General features: G+C 51.5%; 9 protein-coding genes across 9 annotated transcripts; 6 read left to right on the top strand and 3 right to left on the bottom strand.

Annotated features, from left to right (window-relative positions):
* Positions 1–1346: 1346 nt before the first annotated feature.
* On the top strand, positions 1347–2732 carry KD926_011594 (glycoside hydrolase family 71 protein; the record flags this gene model as incomplete). Its single annotated transcript, XM_053103892.1, has 1 exon — positions 1347–2732. One exon carries the CDS (start codon positions 1347–1349, stop codon positions 2730–2732), a length of 1386 nt encoding a protein of 461 aa, XP_052952786.1.
* Positions 2733–2927: 195 nt separating this feature from the next.
* KD926_011593 (putative actin polymerization protein Bzz1) lies at positions 2928–5444 on the bottom strand (the record flags this gene model as incomplete). Its single annotated transcript, XM_053103891.1, has 6 exons — positions 2928–3322; positions 3371–4541; positions 4598–4678; positions 4726–5253; positions 5328–5354; positions 5400–5444. 6 exons carry the CDS (start codon positions 5442–5444, stop codon positions 2928–2930), a joined length of 2247 nt encoding a protein of 748 aa, XP_052952785.1.
* Positions 5445–6215: 771 nt separating this feature from the next.
* Positions 6216–7956, top strand: dbp5 (ATP-dependent RNA helicase DBP5; the record flags this gene model as incomplete). The annotated part of the gene is made up of 6 exons (XM_053103890.1): positions 6216–6297; positions 6360–6540; positions 6596–7093; positions 7143–7380; positions 7429–7629; positions 7687–7956. The coding sequence occupies 6 exons, from the start codon at positions 6216–6218 to the stop codon at positions 7954–7956; spliced, it is 1470 nt and encodes a 489-aa protein (XP_052952784.1).
* Positions 7957–8573: 617 nt separating this feature from the next.
* KD926_011591 (nucleic acid/nucleotide deaminase domain-containing protein) lies at positions 8574–10511 on the bottom strand (the record flags this gene model as incomplete). Its single annotated transcript, XM_053103889.1, has 2 exons — positions 8574–10081; positions 10145–10511. 2 exons carry the CDS (start codon positions 10509–10511, stop codon positions 8574–8576), a joined length of 1875 nt encoding a protein of 624 aa, XP_052952783.1.
* Positions 10512–11999: 1488 nt separating this feature from the next.
* On the top strand, positions 12000–13468 carry KD926_011590 (putative GTP cyclohydrolase II; the record flags this gene model as incomplete). The annotated part of the gene is made up of 4 exons (XM_053103888.1): positions 12000–12062; positions 12128–13084; positions 13130–13411; positions 13463–13468. The coding sequence occupies 4 exons, from the start codon at positions 12000–12002 to the stop codon at positions 13466–13468; spliced, it is 1308 nt and encodes a 435-aa protein (XP_052952782.1).
* A 332-nt stretch (positions 13469–13800) lies between these two features.
* Positions 13801–14781, top strand: KD926_011589 (dihydrodipicolinate synthase family protein; the record flags this gene model as incomplete). The annotated part of the gene is made up of 1 exon (XM_053103887.1): positions 13801–14781. One exon carries the CDS (start codon positions 13801–13803, stop codon positions 14779–14781), a length of 981 nt encoding a protein of 326 aa, XP_052952781.1.
* Positions 14782–16700: 1919 nt separating this feature from the next.
* Positions 16701–18203, top strand: KD926_011588 (uncharacterized protein; the record flags this gene model as incomplete). The annotated part of the gene is made up of 1 exon (XM_053103886.1): positions 16701–18203. One exon carries the CDS (start codon positions 16701–16703, stop codon positions 18201–18203), a length of 1503 nt encoding a protein of 500 aa, XP_052952780.1.
* Positions 18204–18393: 190 nt separating this feature from the next.
* Positions 18394–20414, bottom strand: KD926_011587 (uncharacterized protein; the record flags this gene model as incomplete). Its single annotated transcript, XM_053103885.1, has 3 exons — positions 18394–18674; positions 18739–19733; positions 19780–20414. The coding sequence occupies 3 exons, from the start codon at positions 20412–20414 to the stop codon at positions 18394–18396; spliced, it is 1911 nt and encodes a 636-aa protein (XP_052952779.1).
* Positions 20415–21313: 899 nt separating this feature from the next.
* Positions 21314–24691, top strand: KD926_011586 (uncharacterized protein; the record flags this gene model as incomplete). The annotated part of the gene is made up of 6 exons (XM_053103884.1): positions 21314–21600; positions 21658–21782; positions 21835–22165; positions 22219–22235; positions 22663–22824; positions 23322–24691. The coding sequence occupies 6 exons, from the start codon at positions 21314–21316 to the stop codon at positions 24689–24691; spliced, it is 2292 nt and encodes a 763-aa protein (XP_052952778.1).
* Between the last annotated feature and the right edge of the window lie 140 nt (positions 24692–24831).

The following is a 24831-nucleotide window of genomic DNA, read 5'->3' as shown; positions in this document are numbered from 1 at the left end:
GTTTGTGGGGAGGAGTGTTGTATGTACGTCGCTAAGGTTGTATATATTCGAATGGACGTACTTTACGATGTGGAGGGATTGAATATATAAGATTATAAAGAAAAAATTTATATTGAGTCGGCATTCTTTTTCTGATTTTGTTTCTATACTCGTCCCGACTACCTCAAATCCCACACAACCTACAGCATTCGAGGTCCAGATTCTGCAACCCTAAATATCTAGACACCAAACCCCTGCAGCCCTCCCAGTTCACAGATATTCTACGAAATTCCACCCATCTACTCCACCCCAACCCTCCCCACTAGCCCAACCAAAGCCAACACGGCAACCATCAGACACCTCCCAAACCCACGCCTCTTGGCGAACGCACCTCTACACTATTGAATCCATCTGCATGCACGTCTGGGCTGCAGATTTAGTTAATGCATACGCCATCCAGTCCTCTCCGATCATCCGAAATGATCTATCTCTTATCTATCCGTCCCGTACGGTTTGTTGCGGAGTGCCTTGCCGGATATATGATCTCTCACAAACTCACAAACCGGATAGACTCCTCCGCGCACTGGATTTGGATTTGTCTTTGCCGAGAATCAATATTGGATGAATAATTCATGCAGGTTGGGGTGTTCTTGTCTATTCCGTGTGGAGTATCTGGAGTATCCATGTGGATATGTGGGTGCGTGTACACAGAGTATGTCCAGTAGTTACCTTGTTCTGGAGTAGGGTTTGACTCGAACAGTAACATGCCTCCCATCCTGTCTAAGTACTCCGTGGGCCGCTTGTCTTTTCCTGTCCTATCCTGTCCGTTTTGCATCTGTCTTCTGCATCTGTCTTCTGCATCTGTCTATCTGCATGCATCTGTCTCTCGTTAATTGACCAACTAACTCACTGTCTCACTTTCCTACTGTCGCCCCCAGGCTCCAGAGTTCTACTTCCAGTTTTAGTTTTACTTGGCTACGGTGTCACTGACTGGTTAGCTAGGAAGGTAGGTTGCTGATGGACCTGTTCTTAAAAGAGTGGATTCTCCTCGTCTTGGTCGGTTTTGTGGTTCTGTTTGTTTGCCCTTTTTATCTCGTTCGCTTGTGGGTCGGTTTCAGTGAGAGTGAGCGTGAGAGTGAGAGTGTCTCGACTGGACGGATACTGGATACCTGTGCTTGTTGAAGACTGTGTCTAGTCCTGCTATCAGCCATCATGAGGCATCTTGTGCTGCTGTTCCTGTCATGGCTTACCCTGGGGGTCCAGGTGGAGGGTAAATCGGTGTTTGCGCATTTCATGGTATGATTCTTCTTATCCTTCTATTACCATCACTATCACTACTATCCAGGACTACTCCTAGACAATCACCCATGCCCCCCATACACATCCCCATACAAACGCACTATACCCTCCAACCTATTAACACCCATCCCCTAAACCAGCTCGGCAACTCCGCCAACTACACCACAAAGGACTGGGAATCCGACATCAACCTAGCAAAAGCCTCTTCCATTGACGCCTTCGTCATAAACATGGCCCGCAACGAACGCCTCCCCACCCAAATCTACAACGCCTTCCAAGTCGCCGCAGACACGTCCTTCAAAATCCTTTTCTCATTCGACTACGCTGCCAACGGCTCCTGGCCCAAGTCAGACGTCTTGAACCTTCTCAATGAATACTCCACACATCCGGCGTATTTCACGCACAATAAGCAGCCATTGGTCTCGACCTTTGAGGGCGCAGACGCGTGGAAAGATTGGACGGATATCAAGGAGAAGACGAATGCGTTTTTTGTGCCCGATTGGTCCTCGCTTGACCCGCGGAAAGCGGTCAATCGAACCGTCGTGGACGGGTTGTTTAATTGGGGTGCGTGGCCCGAGGGACCAAGGGCGATGAATACCTCAGGCGATGAGGCGTTCCTATCGGCCCTCGATGGAAAACCGTATATGATGCCCGTCTCGCCGTGGTTCTATACCAACATGCCCGGTTTCGGTAAGAACTGGGCGTGGAGGGGCGATGAGCTCTGGTTTACGCGCTGGGAACAGGCGATTCAACTGGGCCCGGAGTTCGTGCAGATCATCAGCTGGAATGATTATGGGGAGTCGCATTATATTGGGCCCCTTGGGGCGGATGACGGGGTGGATGTCTGGGATGCGTTTTCGAGGGGAAAGGCGCCGTTTAATTATGCGAAGGAAGTGCAGCATGATGGTTGGAGGACGTTCTTGCCGTACCTAGTGGACAGGTATAAGCGGAATACGACCGATGTGGAGGTCAAGGGGGAGGATGAGAATGTTGTCACTTGGTATCGGTTGAGTACGGATAGAGCGAGTGGGTGTAAGGATGGGGGCACGACGGGGAATACGAAGGCTCAGGGCCAGAAGGAGTATAAGCCGGAGGAGATTCTGGAGGATCGGATCTTTTATTCGGCGCTGTTGGCGAGTCCGGCGAATGTCTCGGTCAAGGTTGGTGGGGAGGCAATGGCCGCGAAGTGGCAGGTTGAGCCGAAGGGGGGAAAGGGGGTGTATACGGGCAGTGTCGAGGTGAAGGGCGAAGGTGATGTTAAGATTGTGGTGCGAAGGGGGGATGACGTCGTGGCGAAGGTGGACGGCGAGAAGATCAAAGGAGATTGCAAGGATGATGACGGGTACAGGAATTTTAACCCGTGGGTTGGTACGTCGGGAGCGGACATTGCTCAAGCTGGAGGTGTTTTGGGGATGGTGGTGACTGCACTGGTGGTGGGTTTCATCGTGGGTTGAGACTCTATAATGGGTATGATATTGATGGAAGATAATATATTGGATAATGATAATGGTAATACTGGCAGACCAACTAGACAGTACCATGGATGCGGTATGCGTCCAATTCAACTCATCCAAAAAGCACCGCTAATCCCAAACCTGGCTCCATCATGCAATCCTATCTACATGCTTCCTCATGCTCATGCGAGAATGTTACACCTCCTGAATGTAATTGGCAGGCACACTCTTCGTCACGCCGCCTCGTTCGACTTCGGCCCATCCGTCGCCGCCGTCTCGAATGACCAGCACGAATCGGTCACCCTCCACCATGTTCCATTCCATGTCGCTGCGCGCCTCGTAGTCGTACAGCGCTTCCACGTACTGCACCTTCTTGGCCCCACGTCGAGGAGCCACCGCCGGTCCCACACGCTTTCCCGCTGCGCCGGCGCTACCAGCCAACGACGCCGATGAGTTCGAGTATACCGATCCCGGTCGATCTGTGAAGCCGGGACTGGCGGAGACGGGCGACGGCGCGGGTGCCGCTTCCACATAGGCCGTCGGGACGAGACCTTCGGAGCCTCCGGCGCGGACACGCATCCATCCTCCATCTAGTAGAATTAGCATGGCTGTAAAGAAAGGTTTTGTCGAAAGCTTACCGTCTGGTTCTACTATGGCCACCTCGTCACCCTCGTTGACGGTCACCTCGTCGGCTCCCCCAGCTTGATACGGGTATAGCATCTTCCCGCGTTGCTCGCCCGGCTTAGGTGTCGGCTCCACTGGCGGCGGGCTGACGTACTGTGCCGGAGGGGGTGCCAGCACTCGGTTGCGTTTGACAGGCGGCTTGGTCTCCTGCACCGGGGCGGGTGCCGGAGAGGCCGGGGAGGGAAGCTCCGTCGGCGATGGAGATGTGGGCGCCGCCAATTCTGACGGCGGAGGAAGACTGGCCGCATTCGATAGCGATCGATTGGCACTGACGGCGTAGCCCGAGCTCAGCGAGTTCATTGTGTCCTTGCGCGTGAGGGACGGCGCGGCCGACGGGCTGGACGAGGGCTCCAGGTCCAGCGTCGGCGTCGAACCGGCCTGTTCTTGCCGTTCCGTCTTCAGTTTCTTCTTCTCCTCCTTGCTCTGCTCGCCGGGACACTCGGCCGGCACCTTCATCTGACACTTGCTGTGACAGGTGTATCCGCAGTCCCGGCAGTCGAATCCCTTCGCCGACAGTCCCCAGATGCGCTCGCCGCACAGGTCGCAGTTCGTCGGGATTTTGAAGGTTTGCGATTTGAAATTATGGTTCTTGGCCCCGAGAGACAGATCGCCGACGACGCCGATGATGGTGGACGTCTCGACTTCGGCGGTCAGCCGCTTGCGATCGGCCTCGTGGAGACCCTCCTGCAGGTAGAAGATGGACCGGACCACTTCCACCTCGTTTCGGTTATCTTTGCCTTGCTGGATGCTGACCCGTATCCGCTTGGCGTCTTCTACCGTTCGACGTTTCTGATCCGACTCCACTCGCAGCTCGCGCACCTGTGTTTTGCTGTTGCTGAGGACGTTGCGCAAGAACACCTTGGCGGAGTCGTCCGTGATGAGCGCCTCGTCGTCGTGCCAGATCGGACTGGGTTCGAAGCCGAGGTTTGGTGGTTCCTGCGACTGCGTGACATTGTGCCGCAAGAACATGAGGGAATCAAGATGCGGTTGGTTGCGGGGGATTTCGTTGATGAGGTTGGCCATGTGATTGACGCTGTTGGACAGTGAGTTCTTCTCTAGCTGGGCCGCATGCGACCATAGCGTGTTCAGTTTGGTGACTCGGGTTTCGTTGAGATCTTGCAGGCCCTAGTCTAATCAGTAACAAAACTCGGGCAAGGGTCGAGCGATTCCGGAATACTCACGTCTAGTAGTTCGGGCACGTATTCATGGTAGAATCGTTCCTTCATTTTGTTCGTCACGTTGATGCTGATCAGGTATGTGTTCTGTCCCGTTAGCTCCGACCGAAGATATAGAACCGCTGCAAACTCACCTTGACGTTGTTCATTTCGAGGATTTGTTGCTGGTACGCAGCCTGGGCCTTGGGCTTCCCATGGTCGAACGAGTTCTCCATCTTCTTCCGTTTTGCCTCCACTTCCTGACACACTCCGTCGTATTTCCCCTTGGCCTTCTTGAGATCGCTATATGACGAGTCCCTCTCCTTCTCCAATTTCGCATGGAAGTCCACATGGCACTTCCGCAGCTCTTCGTACTGCGTCGCCGCCTGTTTCAGCGGCTCGGCCACCTGTGCGACGAGATCATTGGCGAACTGATCGCGCTCCGAGGCATGCGACTCGACGGCGGTTAATTGCGTGGTCCATGTGGTGAGGGAGGCGCTTTCCAGCGATCCCGGCGTCATGCTGGGGGTGTCGCCCACGCTCAACGTGCTGATCTTCTTTGCTTTGCGGTCATAGTACTTTTTGCAGAGCCCCGACAACTTCGCTGCGTATTCTTTCTCGATTGCGCTGCGTTCTCGGTAGAACTGCTGTATCTCGTCCAGCCATGATATACCATTGAAAACCTATCCTCCAGTCAGTCTTCGCGGGACTAGTGTGCGGTAGCGACGGCGACGTGGCGGGCTGGGGGGTTACGTACCCAATTGTTGACGGGTTTGAAGGAATCCTACTCCTATTAGCTTTATCCACGCCCCTCAGGTCGATCACCCACCTTCAATTCGGCTCCAAAATGAGGAGCGGCTTCCGGCGTTGCCATGTCGGGTGCTCAAGTGCGGCGCATGCGACTGAGATGTGAGAGGGGCGGAGATTAGGCTGCAGGAATAGCGGGTGACCTACCTCCACGCGGGGACAGGACGAACGGCACCAGCAAGACAGCCCTCTCGGCAGACAACAACTCGTCCTATAATCTGGACTCAGATAGTGATACTTGGAGAAGTTCCAGGAAGGCAGCGAAGCAACAAGCGGGGAAGAAGAGGCGTGACAATACCAGACCGGTTGTCAGGCCACGTTCCCCTTGCTTTGCCCCTTTTGGGCCATGTTTGCCCCGTTTGTTTCCCCGGCGCTCCGTCCGATTCGCGTCGACGTCATCCGCTAGTCTCCTTTGGGCACCCCCCCTGCCGTACGGTACCATACCCCACCGCCTTCCATTTATGGTATTGCATCTCGACCCAAACCGGCCTAGCGTCTGCCGGGCGGTTGACTCGATTTTTTGGTCGTCGCGAGTCTTCTGCGTTGCTCGGTGCCTGTTGTTCCCTCGTCAATCAATTGCTCCCTTTTATCATCACTAGAGTGTGCGCTGTGCATTCATTCACCAGTTCCTTCAAATCGCCTCTCTCCTGCGTGCCGTTCTCTCTCTCTAGGCACCTCGCGCCGATCCTCGGATACCTACTCACTTCTCTCTCTTTCAACTTACCCCGCCGTCCCTCTTCGCTTTCTCCCCCGTCTCCAACCTCACCCTGCGCGTCGGACGGGACTCTCTTTTTCTTTCTTTCATCTCCATATTAGACTATCTGACCTTCCATCCGTCATGTCTACCGAACAGCCTGCCGAGGCGCCGTCCAGCGGCTCCCTCGCCGATCGCATCTCCAAACCTGAGGAGTCACAGCCCGGTACGTCTTTGTTGACGTGAACTGTGAATCGTCTCTCGAGGTCAAATGTCTAACTATTTCAGAACAACCCACGAAATGGGCCGATGAAGCCGATGAGAACGATCAGAACGATGGCGCCACGCCGCAGCAGGGCGGCTCCGACCTTCAAGAGCCCGACTACACCGTCGAGGTCAAACTGAGCGATCTCCAGGCCGACCCCAACAACCCGCTTTACTCGGTCAAGAACTTCGAAGATCTCGGATTGTAGGTGACGATTCGGCTGCATACTACTTCGATCCAATAACTGACGCCATCACAGAGACCCCCGCATTCTGCAAGGTCTCTCCGCGATGAACTTCCGTAAACCCTCAAAGATCCAAGAACGTGCTCTGCCCCTGCTACTCAGCAGTCCCCCCAAGAACCTGGTCGGTCAATCCCAGTCCGGTACCGGAAAGACGGCCGCCTTCGTCCTGAATGTCCTCAGTCGCCTGGATCTATCGTCGGAACAACTACAGAAGACCCCGCAGGCGCTGATCCTGGCTCCGACTCGTGAGCTGGCGCGCCAGATCGTCGGCGTCGTGCAGGTCATGGGTCAGTTCTTGGAGGGTCTGGCTATCGGGACTGCCGTGCCCGCCGACACCAACAGCCGTGTTGCGAAGATGGAATGCGCCGTGGTCGTCGGCACTCCGGGTACCGTTATGGATATGATCAAGAAGCGCGTCATGGTGGCCAACAAGCTGAAGGTACTCGTTCTGGACGAGGCCGATAACATGCTCGACCAGCAAGGTCTGGGTGATCAGTGTATTCGTGTGAAGGCGTGAGTTTCCTTCTTGCACGGCTCTTACGAACTCTACTAAACCCCGCAGTCTACTGCCGAAAGACATCCAGGTCGTTCTCTTCTCCGCCACCTTCCCTGAACACGTTCATGCCTACGCCTCCAAGTTCTGTCCGAACAGCAACGAAATCACTCTGCAACACGATGAGTTGACGGTGGAGGGTATCAAGCAGCTCTACCTGGACTGCGCCAACGATGATGAAAAGTACGCGCATCTGGTCAAGCTCTACGGTCTTCTTACCGTGGGATCTTCTATTATTTTCGTCAAGGTGAGCGCCTCTTTCCAGTGGCTTGCTTCGATGACTCTAACAATGTAGACCCGTCACTCTGCCGCGGAGATCGAGAGACGCATGGTCGCCGAAGGCCACACCGTTGCGTCGTTAACCGGTGGTATCGAGGGTTCTCAGCGTGACGCCGTCATTGATCAGTTCCGTGCCGGACATGCCAAGGTCCTGATTACGACCAACGTCCTTGCCCGTGGAATCGACGTGTCCACCGTTTCGATGGTTGTCAACTACGTAAGTTGCCCTTGGATTATTCGTCGACGGTTGGTGAAAACGTGCTAATTGAAATAGGACATTCCCGAATTGCACCAGCCCGGACGCGAGCGCCAGGCTGATTTCCAGACTTACCTGCACCGTATCGGTCGGACCGGACGATTCGGTCGTGTGGGAGTCTCGATCTCGTTCGTGGCGAACCGCGACGAGTGGAACATGCTCAACCAGATTCAGAGATATTTCAATACGGACATCCAGCGGATTGATACCAAAGACTGGGACGAGGTGGAGGACATCATCAAGAAGACTATTAAGAACACCCGTGCCCAAGCCGGTTTTGGGCGGTGATTTGAATGTATCGAGTGGATCAGTGGAAGTCGTTAGCAACCCAAAAACACCGCCAGGAAAATAGGTATTTTAATAGGGGAAACGGTCTTGCTCGAGTATTTCAAAAATCTACAAAGTCTGAGTCATTCTGCAACTGTAGTTGTTAGTAGTAGTAGTAGTAGTAGTAGTAGTAGTAGTAGTAGTAGTAGTAGTAGTAGTAGTAGTAGTAGTAGTAGTAGTAGTAGTAGTAGTAGTAGTAGTAGTAGTAGTAGTAGTAGTAGTAGTAGTAGTAGTAGTAGTAACGTAATGCTGTCTAACATAGCGAATGTAGCTGTTGGTTCTTCACAGTGTCAATTTAGTCCGATTCCTACTCCTTGAATAGAATTATTCTGTTCATTCAATTCAAAATACTCATCACGGACGTTTTGTACTATAATTGTTGATGCATTTAGAGCTTTCCTAAATCAGACACTTCAAATAGTGGTGACTGAAGTTATAGTCTAATCTAGCACAATTTAAATTTATACAATTCAAATATATTCCAAAATAAATAATCAGATAGCGTAGTTTAACCAGATCAGCAGAAAGCGGCATAGATATGGCTTGTTCCAGGTACTAATATTAATTATTATTAGCACCTAATGCTCCGCAATTCCTTCAACATCCTCAGAATATCCGAGAGAATTTAAGCTGATTTTCAACACTACTTTCCCAGCAGCAAGACAAAACGTATTATTTTCCGACAAAGGACATAGGATCTCTCCCTTCAGCTTCCAAGCATCAACAACAGGATATGTGTCACTCAAGTATGCAACACTGTCGGCTGTAAGCCTTTCAATACTGTACATTAGTGGTGTTTTGGTAGAGACTGATCCACATTCAAGGCCAAGGTGTACTTCAAGGGATTCTGTGGCAAAGAGACGAAAGGGTCTGTTGTGTTTCATATGCCCATTGACCGGTTTCCCCTCAGGTGGGTATATGATAGTAGATGAATTTTGTGAAATATTCCTGGTGCTTGAGAGTTGGTTGAGTACCAATGAAGGACCAGATTCTGGTGAGCTTTCTGACAGAGTGATAGTAGGCGAATCCAATGAAGAAATTCCACTTTCTGGGGTCTCCAACGCGTGTTCCACTGTCGTTTCCGATGCCGATAAGGTAAGAAGGGTGCTTTCATTCGGAGGCGGACGGGCAGGCAACTTCCCTTGAGCTAAGCCTAGCGAGATAGTTTGCTTAAGATTTGCGATGAGTTGCTTATTGAGATCCTGCTGGAGAGCTCTGAATTGTGGAAGAACTGGGAGTCTCCAGCCGGGATAAAGTCGACCATGGGTTTTAGGAGTATGCATACGTCCGTATAGCTGAATGAACGTGTTGCATAGAAAACATGCGTCCTTGCTTGAACTGACCACTCTTGGAAACAGTTGTGGTGCCTGCAGTTCACAGAAGGCGATGACCTGAATCTCAGCATGGATCTTGGACCCTACTAGAGCCTTTTGAGCCCTTTCATGTCTTGCACGAGCATCTTTCTCGTTGAGTTTCAAATTGTGACATAACTGGGACATATCATGTTGTTGCCCCTTGAACCCAAGCCTGGAGGAATATGAGTCCAGGTTAGAGAATTCATTGGGTTTGATTTGACTTTCGAATGCCTTTGGGAGTAGGCTTGCTAATTGGATTTGCATGTTTCGAACGAGAGGGAATTTCTTTGCTGTACGATAGAGTGTCCTGGCAGCTTCGCAATATCTAGAGACCTTTCTGACGATGTTCACAAGACTTGCTCTTGCTGACGGACCCATATCTTTGTTCGAAATCGATTCGACCAACTCGTACAGGCGCGGTATTGTCTGTTGCAAGTGATGTATCCCGTCCACAAGATCACCCAGCTCTGCCATATTTTGGTGTCTCAACCATCGATCAACTAGTCGTATGACCTTGTCTGCCTCTGAGATGAACAGCGATGACGTTGCTGATAGGCCTTTACTATGAAGCTTCTCGGAACCAATCCGACGGACACCAAATTTCGCCTCTTTCAGTAAATCTTGAATGGACGTCTTGTTTGCGTTTCGCTTGACTCGCAGTCGGTGTAGTATCCGCGGTGAGCATATCGAGATGATCGACACAAAAACTTCTTTTTGGATCTCAGACTTGTCTGGAAATGCATTTTGTGATTTTAATAAAGTTAATCACTAAATCCAGAACCGTGATAACTGACCAAAATTTGAATGATGAAGGATGTGAAATAATCCGTCAAACTTCATCTTCAGGTCTTGCAGGATGACATTCCCATCAGCCCATGTGGTTTTGTTAATGGCTAGAATTACATATAGAATCGTTCCCGATGAGTTCTGTTGAACGCAAACAGCAGGTATATGATCCCAGCCATCCTTGGTTTTTGCCAGGAATGCAAGAACTTCGGTTAGCTGACGCTCTTTAGAGAAAGGCAGGACATAATCTTTCTGGTCTTTTGAGAACTGGTCAGCTGTATTTCGACTGGCTGAAGCAGGAACCTCGTAAAAGAAGGAGCTGAGAGCTATGGCCTCAGCACACGCTGTTGCAGGACCTTGGATTGTCTTAGGCATACGAACGAAGAGTAGGGAACAGCTCCTTAGTCCAGAAGGAACGCTCTGATGCACTGAATGTCGAACTTTGTCTTATAAGCTGGTTGAGGGGCTCAGCAAATGGTCAGTACTACCTAAGTATCCTAGAGCGCACACGAAGCACCCCACGTGCCCCCCTCATAAAAGCGGCGGCGCTTATATCTGGCAAGCGGACAGATCTCGCAGCAAACACACTTGCAATTATTTGTAGTTAGATGCGAGAAGAGATACTCTATACATATACTTCTGTAAATCCATAATGAGTATTCATTTCCCATTCGACTACGGAGTACATTGTACTCCGCTTGAGGTTGTCTTTCTCTTCATAGACCCACTTCACTTTGTTGCCTGAGACACAAGTGCCAAGCCGACGGGCCTTTCTCGTAGGGCATTTCCTAGAGTCAAACCATCCATCTCACCCATTTTATGATCACCGTCGATCCCCCGGGGGCCATCTGGTAACTAGGACATCTACCAGAATCCATAATAATGTTGGTGGGTCATCAGTTGCTACGAATCCCCTCTACCTACCTAATCATGAAACTGCCAGCTCAGCGCGTGGCTGGAACAAGCCGCCTGCATGCGTTGGCTTCACCGACCCAGCGATGACCGTACTTTGCCAAGGCAGAGAAACAATTTGGGAACTTGGCTTGCGTGATGATATTGTACGTGGGAAATCCTGTGACCGGGTTTGCGAAGAGAATGCCTGATAGATGCCAATTTCTATGTGGTGGTCGGGGAGTATGAGAATCCACAGTAGGAGTGGCTGACAGAACAGCAATGCGTCGGTGCTTCGACTCCTCGTCTGGATTCTTAACAAGCTCGGTGGAATGCCGTATTCACTATCCATTATCTAACTCCATCGTCGAGGCTGTTCATCCGACAGGCGGGAAACACCCGAAGCGTCCCTCGGCCTGATTCCCGAGGCAGCGAGGACTATTATTGGCAGGCGCCGTGAGGGGTCGAGCCAGACAAACCAGACAAACAGCGTCACTGGACCCCGCCTGTATCCCTTCCTCAGGCCCCCAGGCACCCAGGCACCCAGGCAACCTGTCTTCTCCTCTTCTCCTCTTCTCCTCATTCTCTCCTGCAGCATCTCCGGTTAGTACGACAGCGCACAGATCGAGGTTATCCATCTGTACTTATTGGGATGAGAGCTGGACGTCTCTGGAATGGACATGGTCAAGGATATGTAGGAATAATTCCCAAGATAATAATATGAGGCATATACTCCTCCCAATCCAATGAAGGGGCGCAATCCTCGCAAGTTTGCCTGCCTGAAGGCACGAATGGATACCTAAGGACCATACTTTACAGGTCACATGCAGCAACAGGCATTCCCTCCTTCTCCTCTTTCTGGCTCTCTTTCTCATCCTCTCCTCCTCTCTCCTCTTTCATCCCCTTCTCTGTCTCTCGTGTTTTCTACCGTAGTTCCTAGGTAGTATACTCGAGACTCAATCAACCATCACCATGGACTCCTCAACGACTGAAGCTCCTGCCCCGGCCAATTCGAGGTATAGCACCCACATCGTGGTACGTTTAAGTTTCTCCCCGATCCGCCCACCAGCCCACTCAACCACCCACTCACTCCTCCCCAGTTAACCACCTACCCCGGCCAAAGCGGCATCGATCCCGTCCCGCTGGAATGGGGCGCCCCCGACGCCAAAAGCCGCGGCCCCGTCGTCGTCTCTCGCAGCGGCACCCTGTTGAAGCGACGAAATGCCATGGGCGCCCACGGCGGCAGCTACAGCATCTACAACGCGCTGGCCATCGCCGCGGGGGACCTGGAACCTGATTTCCGCCCGGACTTCCGCAACAGCGAGCCCACGTTCGATTTCCAGCGCCAAGACGCCTGGGGCGATAAGAAGAAGATTGTCTCCATGGATCCCTGGGGCCATGATATCGTGAACCAGTTTCGCGAGGAGCTCGATAAGGGCTGGGACATCCGTCCGACGATGGCGATCACTCGGGCGAATATGAAACTGGCGGAGATTGGCGAAGCCGTGCGTGATGGTCTTTTGGACGTGGATGGGTCGATCGTTGTCGATAAGTCGGGCGAGGTCCGCGTCACCAAGGTGGCTGTTGAGCCGGTGTGGTATCTCCCTGGTGTGGCTGAGCGGTTTGGCGTCGATGAGCCGACGCTGCGTCGTACGCTGTTCGAACACACTGGTGGTAGCTATCCGGAGTTGATCACGAGACCGGATCTAAAAGTCTTCTTGCCGCCGATTGGCGGGCAGACCGTATACATCTTTGGCCCGCCCGAGCGTGTTTCCGACGAGAAAGTCAAGTTGGCGCTGCGCATCCACGACGAGTGTAATGGTAGCGATGTGTTCCAGTCGGATATCTGTACCTGTCGCCCGTATTTGGCGTTTGGTATCCGCGAAGCCATCCGCGAGGCGCAGAACGGGGGCAGTGGTGTGGTGATTTATTTCCGCAAGGAAGGGCGCGCTCTGGGCGAGGTGATCAAGTATCTGGTGTACAATGCTCGCAAGCGCGGGGGAGACACGGCTGATAAGTATTTCACTCGGACGGAGAACATCGCGGGCGTGCGAGATGTAAGTGGTCTTTCTTGCCGGGAGGGACGGTGCTAATGTGTGTAGATGCGCTTCCAAGCCCTCATGCCTGACATCTTGCACTGGCTGGGTATCAAGAAGATCGATCGCATGCTGTCCATGTCGAACATGAAGCACGACGCCATCGTGCAGTCTGGAATCGAGATCAAAGAGCGCATTCCCATCCCCGATGAGATGATCCCCAGCGACTCGCGGGTGGAGATCGACGCGAAGATCAATGCGGGATATTTCACCACGGGCAAGAACTATACGATGGAGGAGCTGGCCGAAGTGCGCGGACGTGGATGGGAGAAGTGGGAGGACGTGACGGTAAGTTTCCCGAAGTTTTTCAGTTCAGGTGGATGCTAATGTCGGTTGTAGCATTAAACTGTGGAAGGCTTGCGATGGACAGATTATCAATGGATGGAATTATGCATTTAGTATGGAGTAGAAGAGACGAGAAATGAGAAATGACGCATGAAAGATCTCCAATTCTACTCATAGACTCATAGACTCGGGACAGCAGCCGAGATCGATAAGATCGTGTCGGGAATTCCTCCCGAGGCGGATACTTTTCCTTCCCCCGCATCGACAGATATAAGTATACTCCCCCTTGGTTTTCCTTTCGATATCCTCTTCCCAATACTACACAAACCCAATTTCCCTCTCATACCCTTCTACTTATCCCAGACACTCATCTCCCAAATAAGTCACTCAAAATGGGCTCCCAAACCACGTTCCCCCACGTCCCCGCCCCAGGCGTCTGGTGCCCCGCAATCACCTACTTCGACCACTCCACCGACACCATCGACTTCGCCTCCCAAAAGAAATACTACTCGTACCTCTCCACCACCGGCCTGACCGGCCTCGTCATCCTCGGCACCAACTCCGAAGCCTTCCTGCTCACGCGCGAGGAACGCCGCGCCTGCATCGCCGCGGCCCGCGAGGCCGTCGGCCCATCATACCCCCTGATGGCGGGCGTCGGCGCCCACTCCACCAAGCAAGTCCTGGAACTGATCGACGACGCGGCCTCGGCAGGCGCAAACTACGCGCTTGTCCTCCCGCCCGCGTACTTCGGCAAGGCGACCACGATGGGTGTCGTGAAACGCTTCTTCAAGGACGTCGCGGCGAAATCGGCCCTTCCTGTCGTCGTGTATAACTTCCCCGGTGTCTGTAACGGCGTGGATCTTGACTCGGAGACCATCACGGATATTGTTCGGCAGAGCGCGAGCGATCGCCCCGATGGAAAGAGTAACGTCGTCGGCGTGAAACTGACCTGTGCGTCTGTGGGCAAGATCACCCGGTTAGCGGCTACGTTCCCGCGGGACGAGTTCGCCGTGTATGGCGGACAATCTGATTTCTTGATCGCCGGGTTGAGTGTTGGCTCTGCGGGCTGTATCGCTGCGTTTGCGAATGTGTTCCCTCGTGTCTCGGCGCAGATTTATCGGTTGTGGGACGCCGGCAAGAAGGATGAGGCGATTGCGTTGCAGCAGAAGGCTGCGTTGGCGGAGTCGCCGTGTAAGAGTGGTATTGCGGCTACCAAGTATGCTACGGCTGTGTTTACGGCGCCGAGGGCTGGGATTGAGGGCGCTGAGGAGAAGTTGAAGCCGAGGACGCCGTATGAGGAGCCTGCTGGGGCGGCGAAGGAGGGGGTGCAGAAGATTATGGGGGGTGTGGCGGTTTTGGAGAAGGACCTTTAGGATTTGGATTGAGGGGGGTTTAGGTTAATTATGTGCTCTTTAGGAATTATGTTTATAGATATGAATACATGGTTTATGCATAGATGTATGACGAGATTTCACTTCCCAGGCCAAGACAACTGGAAGTTCAATATAATACCGACGCAGTATTGTATGCCACTTCGCAGTCAAGATTAAATCAAATCGAACCCCTTGGTTCTTCAGTTGAATGCTCAAGAATGTGGGTAAAACCCGCTATTTTAATCAGTTATACAGATCTAGGCCTACCAGGAGGGGCCTGAAGAGACTATACATACACGTAATAATGCTCCCATGTGCGATGTATCTTTCCTTCTTCGTAGTTTTCTGCCTGTAATGATTAAATTAGTATAGAATAAAGCAAAATAGAGAGTGAGAGAGAGAGAGAGAGGGTTATCCATACAAGAGCGTCAACAGAATAGTCTACCAGTTCATTTTCCTCCTTCAACCATTTACTTTGACGTGGCGTCAGTTGATCACATATAAACGTTCGAGCACGGTCAAACTCAATCTACAGAGCCCTATATGCTTCTTGTTGAACCATCATATTCCGCAGAAATGGATCCCCATGGTAGACTCCGGCCTTATGGATCTCGGCAAGGATCTGGTGCAGCTTATGGATCCTATCCTTTGTAAAATTCGATAGGTCGATCTCCGGTAAATTTGGTATGTATTCGATTAGGACAGCATTAGGAAGGAGTTCATTTTCGACAAAATCCTTCAAATGTGGCAACCATTCTTTTGGGTTGATATTTTTGATCAAGCCAAGAAATCAGGGACGTGTCCGGACTCGCACAGACCGTGGGCTTTCAGTCGGATATAGGCGTTGCTCTCGCATTTGAAGATATCAACTTCACGGTTTGTTGGTTCGGCAGCGGAAACTGATGAACGATGGTACTGAGAATACCTAAATGTTAGGTCTTGAAGATTTGGGGGACTTTCCAGTCGCATACCGCTTTTAAAATGCATTCTTTACCGCGCCAGCGGGTGAGGAAGATAGATGAAAACTCCGATTTGTTGACCTTTCCAACGAACACTATTGTCGATAAATCGATTTCCATGGTATCTAATATTGGTAGATGAGAAGGAGCAGAAATGGAGATGTGAAATGATGCCAGCAGGGACGAAAGGGAGCGGGAGGGGTAGGCAGAATAGAGGTAGTAAGGGGGAAACGTGCATGGATTTAGTATGTAGACGTAGTGGTAAAAGGTATGATCTACGTAGTTGAGGATACTACCGGTAGATTTACCATTAGGAGTTGATTTCGCCGGTTGGTCACTGTAAGGAGAGAGCCCCTCCGTAGAACAAGGCGGCGCGATGACTGCGCTACTGACTTATTTGCTATAGATTTACAACTAAATTGTAGTAAGTAAATAGTAAAGTGGCCCGGGCGCGGCACCTTCGTTCAGCGGGGACGACGGGTTGCACGTGACACGTTGGGCAGTGACGCGTGACCCCGCGACTTAACTCCAAATGCGGCAAGTCCCAGCCGCTCCCCTTTCCAGTTCCTGTCTCTCTCTCAGTCTCTCTATCCAACCCACTCTCCCCTCCATCCCTCCATCTCCCCGTTCCCATTCTCGCTGGCTATTTCTATTTCTTCTTCACCTTCAGAGGTCCCTCCAAAAGCATTATCCTGTAAAGGAAGTATTTGCTCCTTGCCGTTCTCGCCGCCAGCCCTGCCATTCCTGTGTTTTCATAGGACTCTCCGATCTCACTTGTTGACTTCGGATTGGGCACGTGCTCGTGACCAGGCCGCAAGAGCTCTTACCACTTTACTCTTCATTATTCATCTGAAATTTTACTCGAGTCAGGGCTACTCATCGCTTCTGCAAAGCCCGGGTGGGAGGGCTACTCGATTCATCGAGGGTTCTTCTTTTTAATCCCGCAGACCTTGCAACACAATGACCACATCGCAAACCCCGCCCTGGGTCTTGAAAAAGGCAGTTCTTGTTCACTCACCTGATACCGATGTTTCCTGTTTTGCTCGTCTTCGTGTTGCCCATGATATAACTGCCAACCAAGGATCCATCTCTCTCATCATTACGGCAGCTCTCGCTAACCTGAGCAGCAGATCACAGGTGTTGACGTTGAATCTCCCTCCAGCAAGAGTCGAAACATGTGCACTCGCCCGGATAAGCAATGACAGCCTCTGTTCGTCTAGTTTAGTCTCTATGCTCCAAGCGCCTGTCACCAATGTTTCGGCCGTCTCAACATTGAGTCTGAGACTCAATACGACCGGCATTGTTCTTTGTCCATCTGACGTGAAGACTCTGTCCCCAGCTAATCATGGCGACTCGAACTTTCACGCATTCGCAAAAATTTGTCAATCCAAATTTCTACGTCTACACTTTTCCAGACGACAATTTGTAAATAAAGAACTTGATCGGCTGGAAAGCTTCTCCTGTGCTCTGCGAGAAAGATATCTTCAGATAGAGTCTTTTGACCACGCTCGCCAGGGCGTGGTCCAGAGAGATTGGCGTGCCTTTAATCTGTCGCTCGATCCACCCCCATATTGTGAGGAGCCCGTGTCCGAGCAGGTGAAGCAGGTGGATCCACCCTTATATTGTGAGGAGTCCGGGTCCGAGCAGGTGGTTGGAAAACGGCACAGAGGTATCTTATCTTCCTGTCGTCTTATGTACTTTGTCATTCAATATCTCATCAATACTATCTATCTAGACCCATGGTCAATACCACCTGACGATGAAAAACGAAAAAGACTACTCCTTTCATCCCCTCAACCGATAGATTCTCCCACCGAAGTAAATACGCCGAGTACTCTTTCCCCGTCACCGGCCTCAATTCGCCCAACTCACTTTACGCGTGCTTCCTCCCCTGGCTGCAGAGAGCGCACTAGGCTTATACGTCTTGAATATGAGCTCCGTGATATTTCCGATGACCTGCTTCGCGAACTGTTAATTCGATCAGGACGCCAACATCTGCTGGCTATACCAAAAAAAGTGGACAGTGACTTGCCATCTGAGGTTGAAATGATTGAGCGCCGCCTCAAACGATATGTTGATGAGACGATTGAGCGCCGCCTGAAATCACATGTTGTCGACGAGATTGTCGGTAGTGCCGTGAGCGAGTGTCGTGATCAGGTCTTCGATGATTGCAAAATGCACGAAGCCGAATTTCGTGAACAGGTTGACGATGCTAACTGCGAGGTACGCATCACGGCCAATGAATGTATGAATGACATGGAAGAACAGGCGCAAAAGTACATGGGTGAAATAGACGAACAAGCACAACAGTACATGAATGATATCAAGGATCAGGGAATCGAGGTCAAAAGATCTGCGAAAGAAAGAGTCGCAACGCTCAAGCGCTGGTTCGATGCTTCTGCCCAGTCCTTATTAAGCCCTAGCCCTGTGCTGGGTACTAATGCCAGACGCAGTTCCGTTTGAATTCGGTACTAGGCTTAAGAAGGCCTTGCAGTGGTTGTGGAACGATCGGACATGCTATTCGGGGCTGTCCTAGTAAATAGGAGTAATTTCATATATTCAATTAATCGGTTCTAAAAAGATTCCATCCATACATCATCGTGAATCCCATCCCAAGAAATCATCTAGAAACCCATCACAGCTTCTCCATCCCCTATCCAATATAGATCGGCATCTTACTATTACACCATTCCGCTGGAATCAATTTATATGGTCTTCCACCGGCACGCGCCGGACTCTGGAAGATATGCGAGCGATTGAATATCAACGCTCGGAAGTTCAAGATATACCAGGCTGCTTTCACGCTCTCTTCGAAATCCTGGATCTTCGATGCCAAAGAGGAGGTTTCGATCTGGTGAATGCGGCTGGGGCTGATGACGCGGCGGACGACTTCCCTTGCAATTGTGGGAGTGTTGTCGAGTTGGAGGTTTATCACTTTTAGGGTTTAGTTTTGCATAACTATTAAGGGGCTTGAGTGAAAGGGCGCTGGGTCAGGTACTTTGGCAATAAATAGGCCCCTCCGGCCATCCCATCTTCTCGAGACCATACATCTCCACGGGCTTGCCCTGGGCGATATGGTCGGCCGCCAGACCCCAAATCTCAATGGCTTGGAGCATATGCACGCGCACAAGTTCCCGGATTGGCTGACGGTCCGGAGAAGGGCGGTAGTTCGATTCAACCTGATCTAGGGTGTCGTCGATATCCTGCAGGAATGTCTTGGTCCAGGCTTCTAGTCGCGTAGTGCATTCGTTATGGACTCGAGACATCGTCGCGGCGAGGGTGACGGGGTCGGCCTTTTCGACTATTATGGCTGGCTCGAAGGCGCCGTGGATTTCTTTGGGGATCGCTCGCCATCGATCCCAGATCCATTGGGCGTTGGTTCGTAGGTCGGGGGATGTGGCGCTGGCGCTGGTGCTGGCTATTATCTCCTTCACGCGTTCGCGGAATACTACATAGGCTTCCATCACGTATAGGACGCCGTAGACTGCTTTACGATGGGGCAGTCGGACGCGGATCAGGCGGCAGTTAGACAGGAGAAGACACGGCGAGATCAAGGACATGAGCTGGTCGAAGCCGGTTTTGTGGGGGTCGGATGTCTTGAAACTATTGTTCATTATTTGCCGCGCTTTTGGGTCCAGCGAGGCTATGTAATCCAGACAATCTGAGTCTGTGGTCGCTAGGACGTCATTCAGCCCAAGTCGCTGATCGCCGGGGATGATGCCGAAGGCGAGTTTATCGGCAGCTGTGGTGGGAATGGGCATGAATGCGTTTGTATAGGCAGATTGGTTCCCGCGATCTCGTTCGTCGTGGAAAAATGTGATCAATGTGCCTAGGCCTCGGATGTCACTGGAGCTGATGATGTTGCCGTTGTCGTCTTGCGCTTGAAGAATCCCTTGTAGAGGGTCAACGGCCGTCCAGTCTAGGCCGATCCGATGGCCGATAGCGAGTAGATCGCCTAGAGAGATGCTGGCGAAGGGGCGTAGGGCTTCGGGCCTGTTGCTTTTAATTGAGGATATACATGAGGCTGGCGCCAACTTACGGCATAAAGTCCCATGCAAATTCAGTCACTTCGGCCGCTGGAAGTGTCATCCATTCTGATTGGGAATCATTCTTGAGTGCAGTGAACCATGCGTTCAGATTCGAGGAGCTCAGGTCCCATATCCTCGCCTCGACATCCGCTGTACCCCCCTTCTCGTTTCCTAGACCGAGTTTCTGCGATGTTAGACTCCCATAAATAGCACCTTGGTATACCCTTAACTGCTCCAGAAGCCCCAGCCACGATGCCCTCAGGCTAGGAGGAGAGCTGTCATGTCTCCGATCGAGCAGAAATTTCCATTTATGGGATTTTCGATATTCGAGATATCGTTGCTGGTTTGGCAGCTCATCGCTACCAACGAAATACTTCTCCTCGGGCAGTGCGGTCGGTGCTTCCAACGAGAGATGCGGACTCTGATAGACAGTTTGAAAGCGCACTTCTCGCGGGATGAAGCGTTTTCTGGTCCCTTGGGCCCAGGCGCCCATAACGGGAGCTTGGCATCGCCGGTAGCCTTCTGCTGTGGAGATGTACTGTTGGGTAATTTGCCCGATGGCAATCAATAGGGCGACTGATGATATCGAAAGAGCAGCGGCTGCGATGATGGTAGCTGCGAGGTCTGTGGCGCTCGAGTCAGACATCGCTGATTAGATTCATGGTATATCTCGACATCTTTGATTTGGGTTTTTCCAGGTGGAGCCTATCATTTTTAAAGTAAGTGGCAGCCTTGCTGTCAGATTGAACTTATGTTTGACGGCGATGCTGATTGGCATCTTCGTAAAACGTGTGCTGAGCGTGGCTGTTTAATACGGGAGGCAGTGCTCTTGTTGCTTTTTATGATGACGTCCGTGGCACCGTTGATGTCTGCAGAGGATTGGATGTGGAAGTTGGCGAGCGATGATCTTCGACTAACATGAATCTACTAGGATGCATCACAGGTCCGAAATCGGTCGTAAATTAAGCACAGACGAGTCATTGAATCTTCATTGAATCTCATTTAAATTTCCTCTTATCTTTCATTTTTCGAGTGCATCGGCCCGAGTCATCATCCTGGGAGCCGGTCTGAAATCACTATGCAAAGTACCAATATCCAAACAATATCAATATCAAACGATCTAAAAAATGTCAACATAAGGCTATCAATCCCCTTTATCAGGAGATCCTCGGTGTTGCCATCGGCACTCGCAGTGGATTCAGGTGGATCATCCAATCCCAATCGCGATCCACTCATTAAAGCCAATTAGCGTGATAAGGCATGTTTCAAGCAAGTCCCACGACTCCTTAATATCGATCAGATTGCTCCCTTGATTGCCTTGCTATTCGCCGTTTCACTCTGTTTCACACAGATGGAGCTGCATCGAGATTAAGCCGCGTCTAACTTGGAATTTAAGAAACTGGGTGTTTGCTGTTAAACTCTGAGCTTGTTTTTATCAATCATCTTTCGTTCCTTTTTTTCGGGTGTCAATCCAGTCGCTCTTTTTCATTCTTCATTCTTTAGGTTCAATACCGTACATTCTTTTTTCTCGACCTTTCTGTGAAAATGGTTTATCTTCGCGATGCTGTTGCCCTGGCGGCGCTTTCTCTCGCGACTTCGGTCTTCGGTCTCCCGACTGAGTTGACTTCTCGGGCGGACTCGGTCAACCTGTGCGGCGTACAGGATTATAAGATCCTCATGGGAACTCCGTGGATCGTGTATAACATGCTCTACAACAAGGACCAGATGGTCGGTACCCAGTGCACCGGGTATGACAGCACCAGCAAGTCGAGCAGTGGCACTCAGCAGGTGCACTGGAACAGCAAGACGGATATCGACTACGTGAAGGCCACGTGAGTTTGACGACATCGCTGCAATCAAATTACGCGACTGTGTATTGACTCGCGCAGGGACAACGTCCCCAAGGGATACTCGTTTGTCGGCCTCACTCAGAACCTCGAGACCAAGCTTTCTGCGATCAACTCGATCCCTACGTCGTACAGCTGGACCAAGACCAACACTACTGCGTACAAGGGTATGGGCCTTTATTTGCACAATCAAAAAATAATTCCATCTGACGGAAATAGGAAATGTCTGCTTCGATTTCATGACCAACGACAAGAAGGGCGACTCGACCTCCTCTTCCTCGCGCGAGCTCATGCTCTGGCTCCAGTACGAGGGCGGCCAGCTCCCCATCGGCTGGGCTAACGGAGCCGTTGCCACCATCGACGACCTTTTCGGTACCTCCTGGAAGCTGTATGAGGATGTCAACGAGGATACTGGTATCACCGTTAGCACTTTGATGCCCGAGAAGCAGTTCGAGGGCGAGTTCACCGGTGATCTTAAGGACTGGCTGCTTGCCCTGTCGAAGCTGAACCGATTCACCACCTCCACCTATGTCAATGTTGGAAATGCTGGGTAAGTTTTCGTCTCTCCATATGGGGCTGTGCTACCTGCTAACTATTTCTTAGAACGGAGTTCTTCTACGGTAACTCGGTCATGAAGTCCACCCTTTCTTTGCAGATTGATCTTTAGGTGGGCCATTGGGTCGACAGGGGACTCTTCGGACTGCGATGAGGCATTTAATACATTGCATGATGGTTGTGTCGGTGTGCTAGCTGTAGCACTGCTGCATGGAATCGTCATTGAATAGGCGGAGAACCGATGATGTCACCCGTCCGATTCTTCTGAACACTTCATAGCACTAATTCCATTCTATCCTATGTTAGTTGAGCTTCATGCCCCTCTCGGCAGGTCTGTAGAAAGTAAATTCTCCGAAACCCCTCTGGAGTAGCCGATGATGGGGAGGTCGAGGGGTAAGGTTTTGTGGATACCCCGACAATACCCCGAGCTCTGCTCCGAGCTTCGGTGCCAAGCGAGCACATCCCCCACACGATGCATTTCACATGTTGCAGTGTCAGGATATCGTTGGGTCGAGAAATTCGACATTCTCGTTCAGTTGGCTTTGGATGGCTTTGGATGGCTTTGGATGGCTTCCGGGGACATGAATCAGGAAGCCGTCCGTGTTTCCGATATGGCTTCACATCAAAATAGAATCATGTCGCAAGATCGTGATGGTGCGAATGAGCTTCATCGTGACATAGTGCGCATTTCCAACCCCGCCCTAAGACGAACGAGCAAAATATTCTTTTTGTCTTAATAGTTCATCGGGCTCATTTCCCCATTTGGTTCTCGGCTTGCTCCATTCCTGTTGCCAATAACGTAGCAGGTTTTCGGCCTGATCAAGCCACTCGTAAAAGATTTCCCGGATATGAGGGGATAGCATATAAATAGCACCTCCCCGGAGGTGCTGCACTGAGATGAGTTGAGCATCCATGATCAGATCTGCAAGATGTTTCTCAAGTCGTTGGTTTTATCTTCCCTGCTGGGAATTGTGCGGGCAGCCGATTACTCTGGAAGTCTTCGGCCTCAGGTCCATTTCTCTCCTCCCACCAATTTCATGAACGATCCGAATGGTCTTTTCTTTGACAGTCAAAAGGGGATATATCACCTGTACTATCAGTGTGAGTTGAGTTTTCCTACCGGCTACAAGGTTCATTTCTGACAGAAGCAGACAACCCTTTTGAGACGGTGGCGGGAAATCAACATTGGGGCCATGCGACCAGCCAGGATTTGTACCATTGGACAAACCAACCCATCGCGATATCCCCTAGCCACCCGGACGAGGGTATCTTCTCCGGGTCAGCAGTGGTAGACAGCGAGAACACGTCCGGTTTCTTTCCGAACCAAACGGATGGCGTGGTGGCCATCTATACCGTGGATACACCGGATCTCGAGACGCAACACATTGCGTATTCCAGGGATGGCGGGTACACGTTCACCAAATATCAGAAAAATCCGGTCATCAACAGCACGTCCAAAGATTTTCGCGATCCCCAGGTGACTTGGCACTCCGAAACCCAGCAATGGGTCATGACCATCGCGTACGCCAAGGACCTGGTCATCGGCTTTTACACGTCGCCCAATCTCCGGGACTGGACTCATGCCTCGAATTTCACGCAGCCCGGCCTGCCAGGATCGCAGTTTGAATGTCCGAACCTGGTCAAATTTTCCGTGGACCAGACGTCCGGCGAAGATAGCAAACACGTGCTGTTCATCTCGGTCAATCCCGGAGCCCCGCTTGGCGGTTCGGGCACTTACTATCTGGTCGGGGATTTCAACGGAACGCACTTCACGTCCGAAGATGAGCACGAAACTTTGTATGATTTCGCCAAAGACAATTATGCCGCGCAGTGGTACTCGGGTCTTTCAGAAAAATCTCCCGTCTCGATCGTCTGGGCCAGCAACTGGGACTACACTGAAGAGGTCCCCACTGGCCCGCTTGAGAGATGGAGAAGCTCCACTGGATTGCCACGAGTGCATGCTCTTATCAATCTCGACGGAAAGTGGACCGTTACTCAGGCTCCTTTTGAAGATCTCTCGCCAGTGAGAGGGCAGCGACTCGCTGAAGATAATTTCGGGAATGACGAGGCAAGCGTGAATTTTACCGATGTGTCGTCCAACGCGATTTCATTCAACGTGAGCATCGACGGTATTGTGGCGACCGACCCGGCTGGAAAGGTAAACTTCAACTTCACCTCGTCCGCGTCGGGCGAGTATCTCGACGGAGGGGTGGTTCTCGACACCGGTCGCTTCTGGATCAATCGAGCGGGAACTCATGGGTTCACCAGCGCAGACAATGGGAACTTCACGCCCCTTTTTAACACCACCGTCTCGTCCTTGGAGGGCGGGTCGTTCAGCTTTGGCGGTGTGATTGATCGGTCGGTCTTCGAGGTCTTTCTCGAGGACGGGGTCCAGGGAGGAACCATGGCGTTCTTCCCTACCGCCCCTCTGGATACTTTGACGGTTTCTGCGGAGGGACTGGGTGAGGACACTAGCGTTAGCCTGGATGTCTGGAGTCTTAATAGTGGTTGGGAGAAATGATCCGCGCGTTCATTGCCCGCTCCACCTCTGCAGGTTGCGTGGGAAAATGGAGTCGATGACGTGGAGAGGAGATTAGATGCACACCGAACGGAGTTAGTCTGCGTTTTCAGCGAAATGCTTTCAATGAAGCCGTCACCAAG

This window comes from Aspergillus affinis (assembly GCF_023601865.1).
Source record: "Aspergillus affinis strain CMG 70 chromosome Unknown NODE_99_length_137546_cov_86_507649, whole genome shotgun sequence".
In the NCBI taxonomy this organism is placed as follows: domain Eukaryota; kingdom Fungi; phylum Ascomycota; class Eurotiomycetes; order Eurotiales; family Aspergillaceae; genus Aspergillus; species Aspergillus affinis.
Note: the sequence above shows the minus strand (reverse complement) of the source record. Positions and strands in the feature narration are given on the sequence as shown.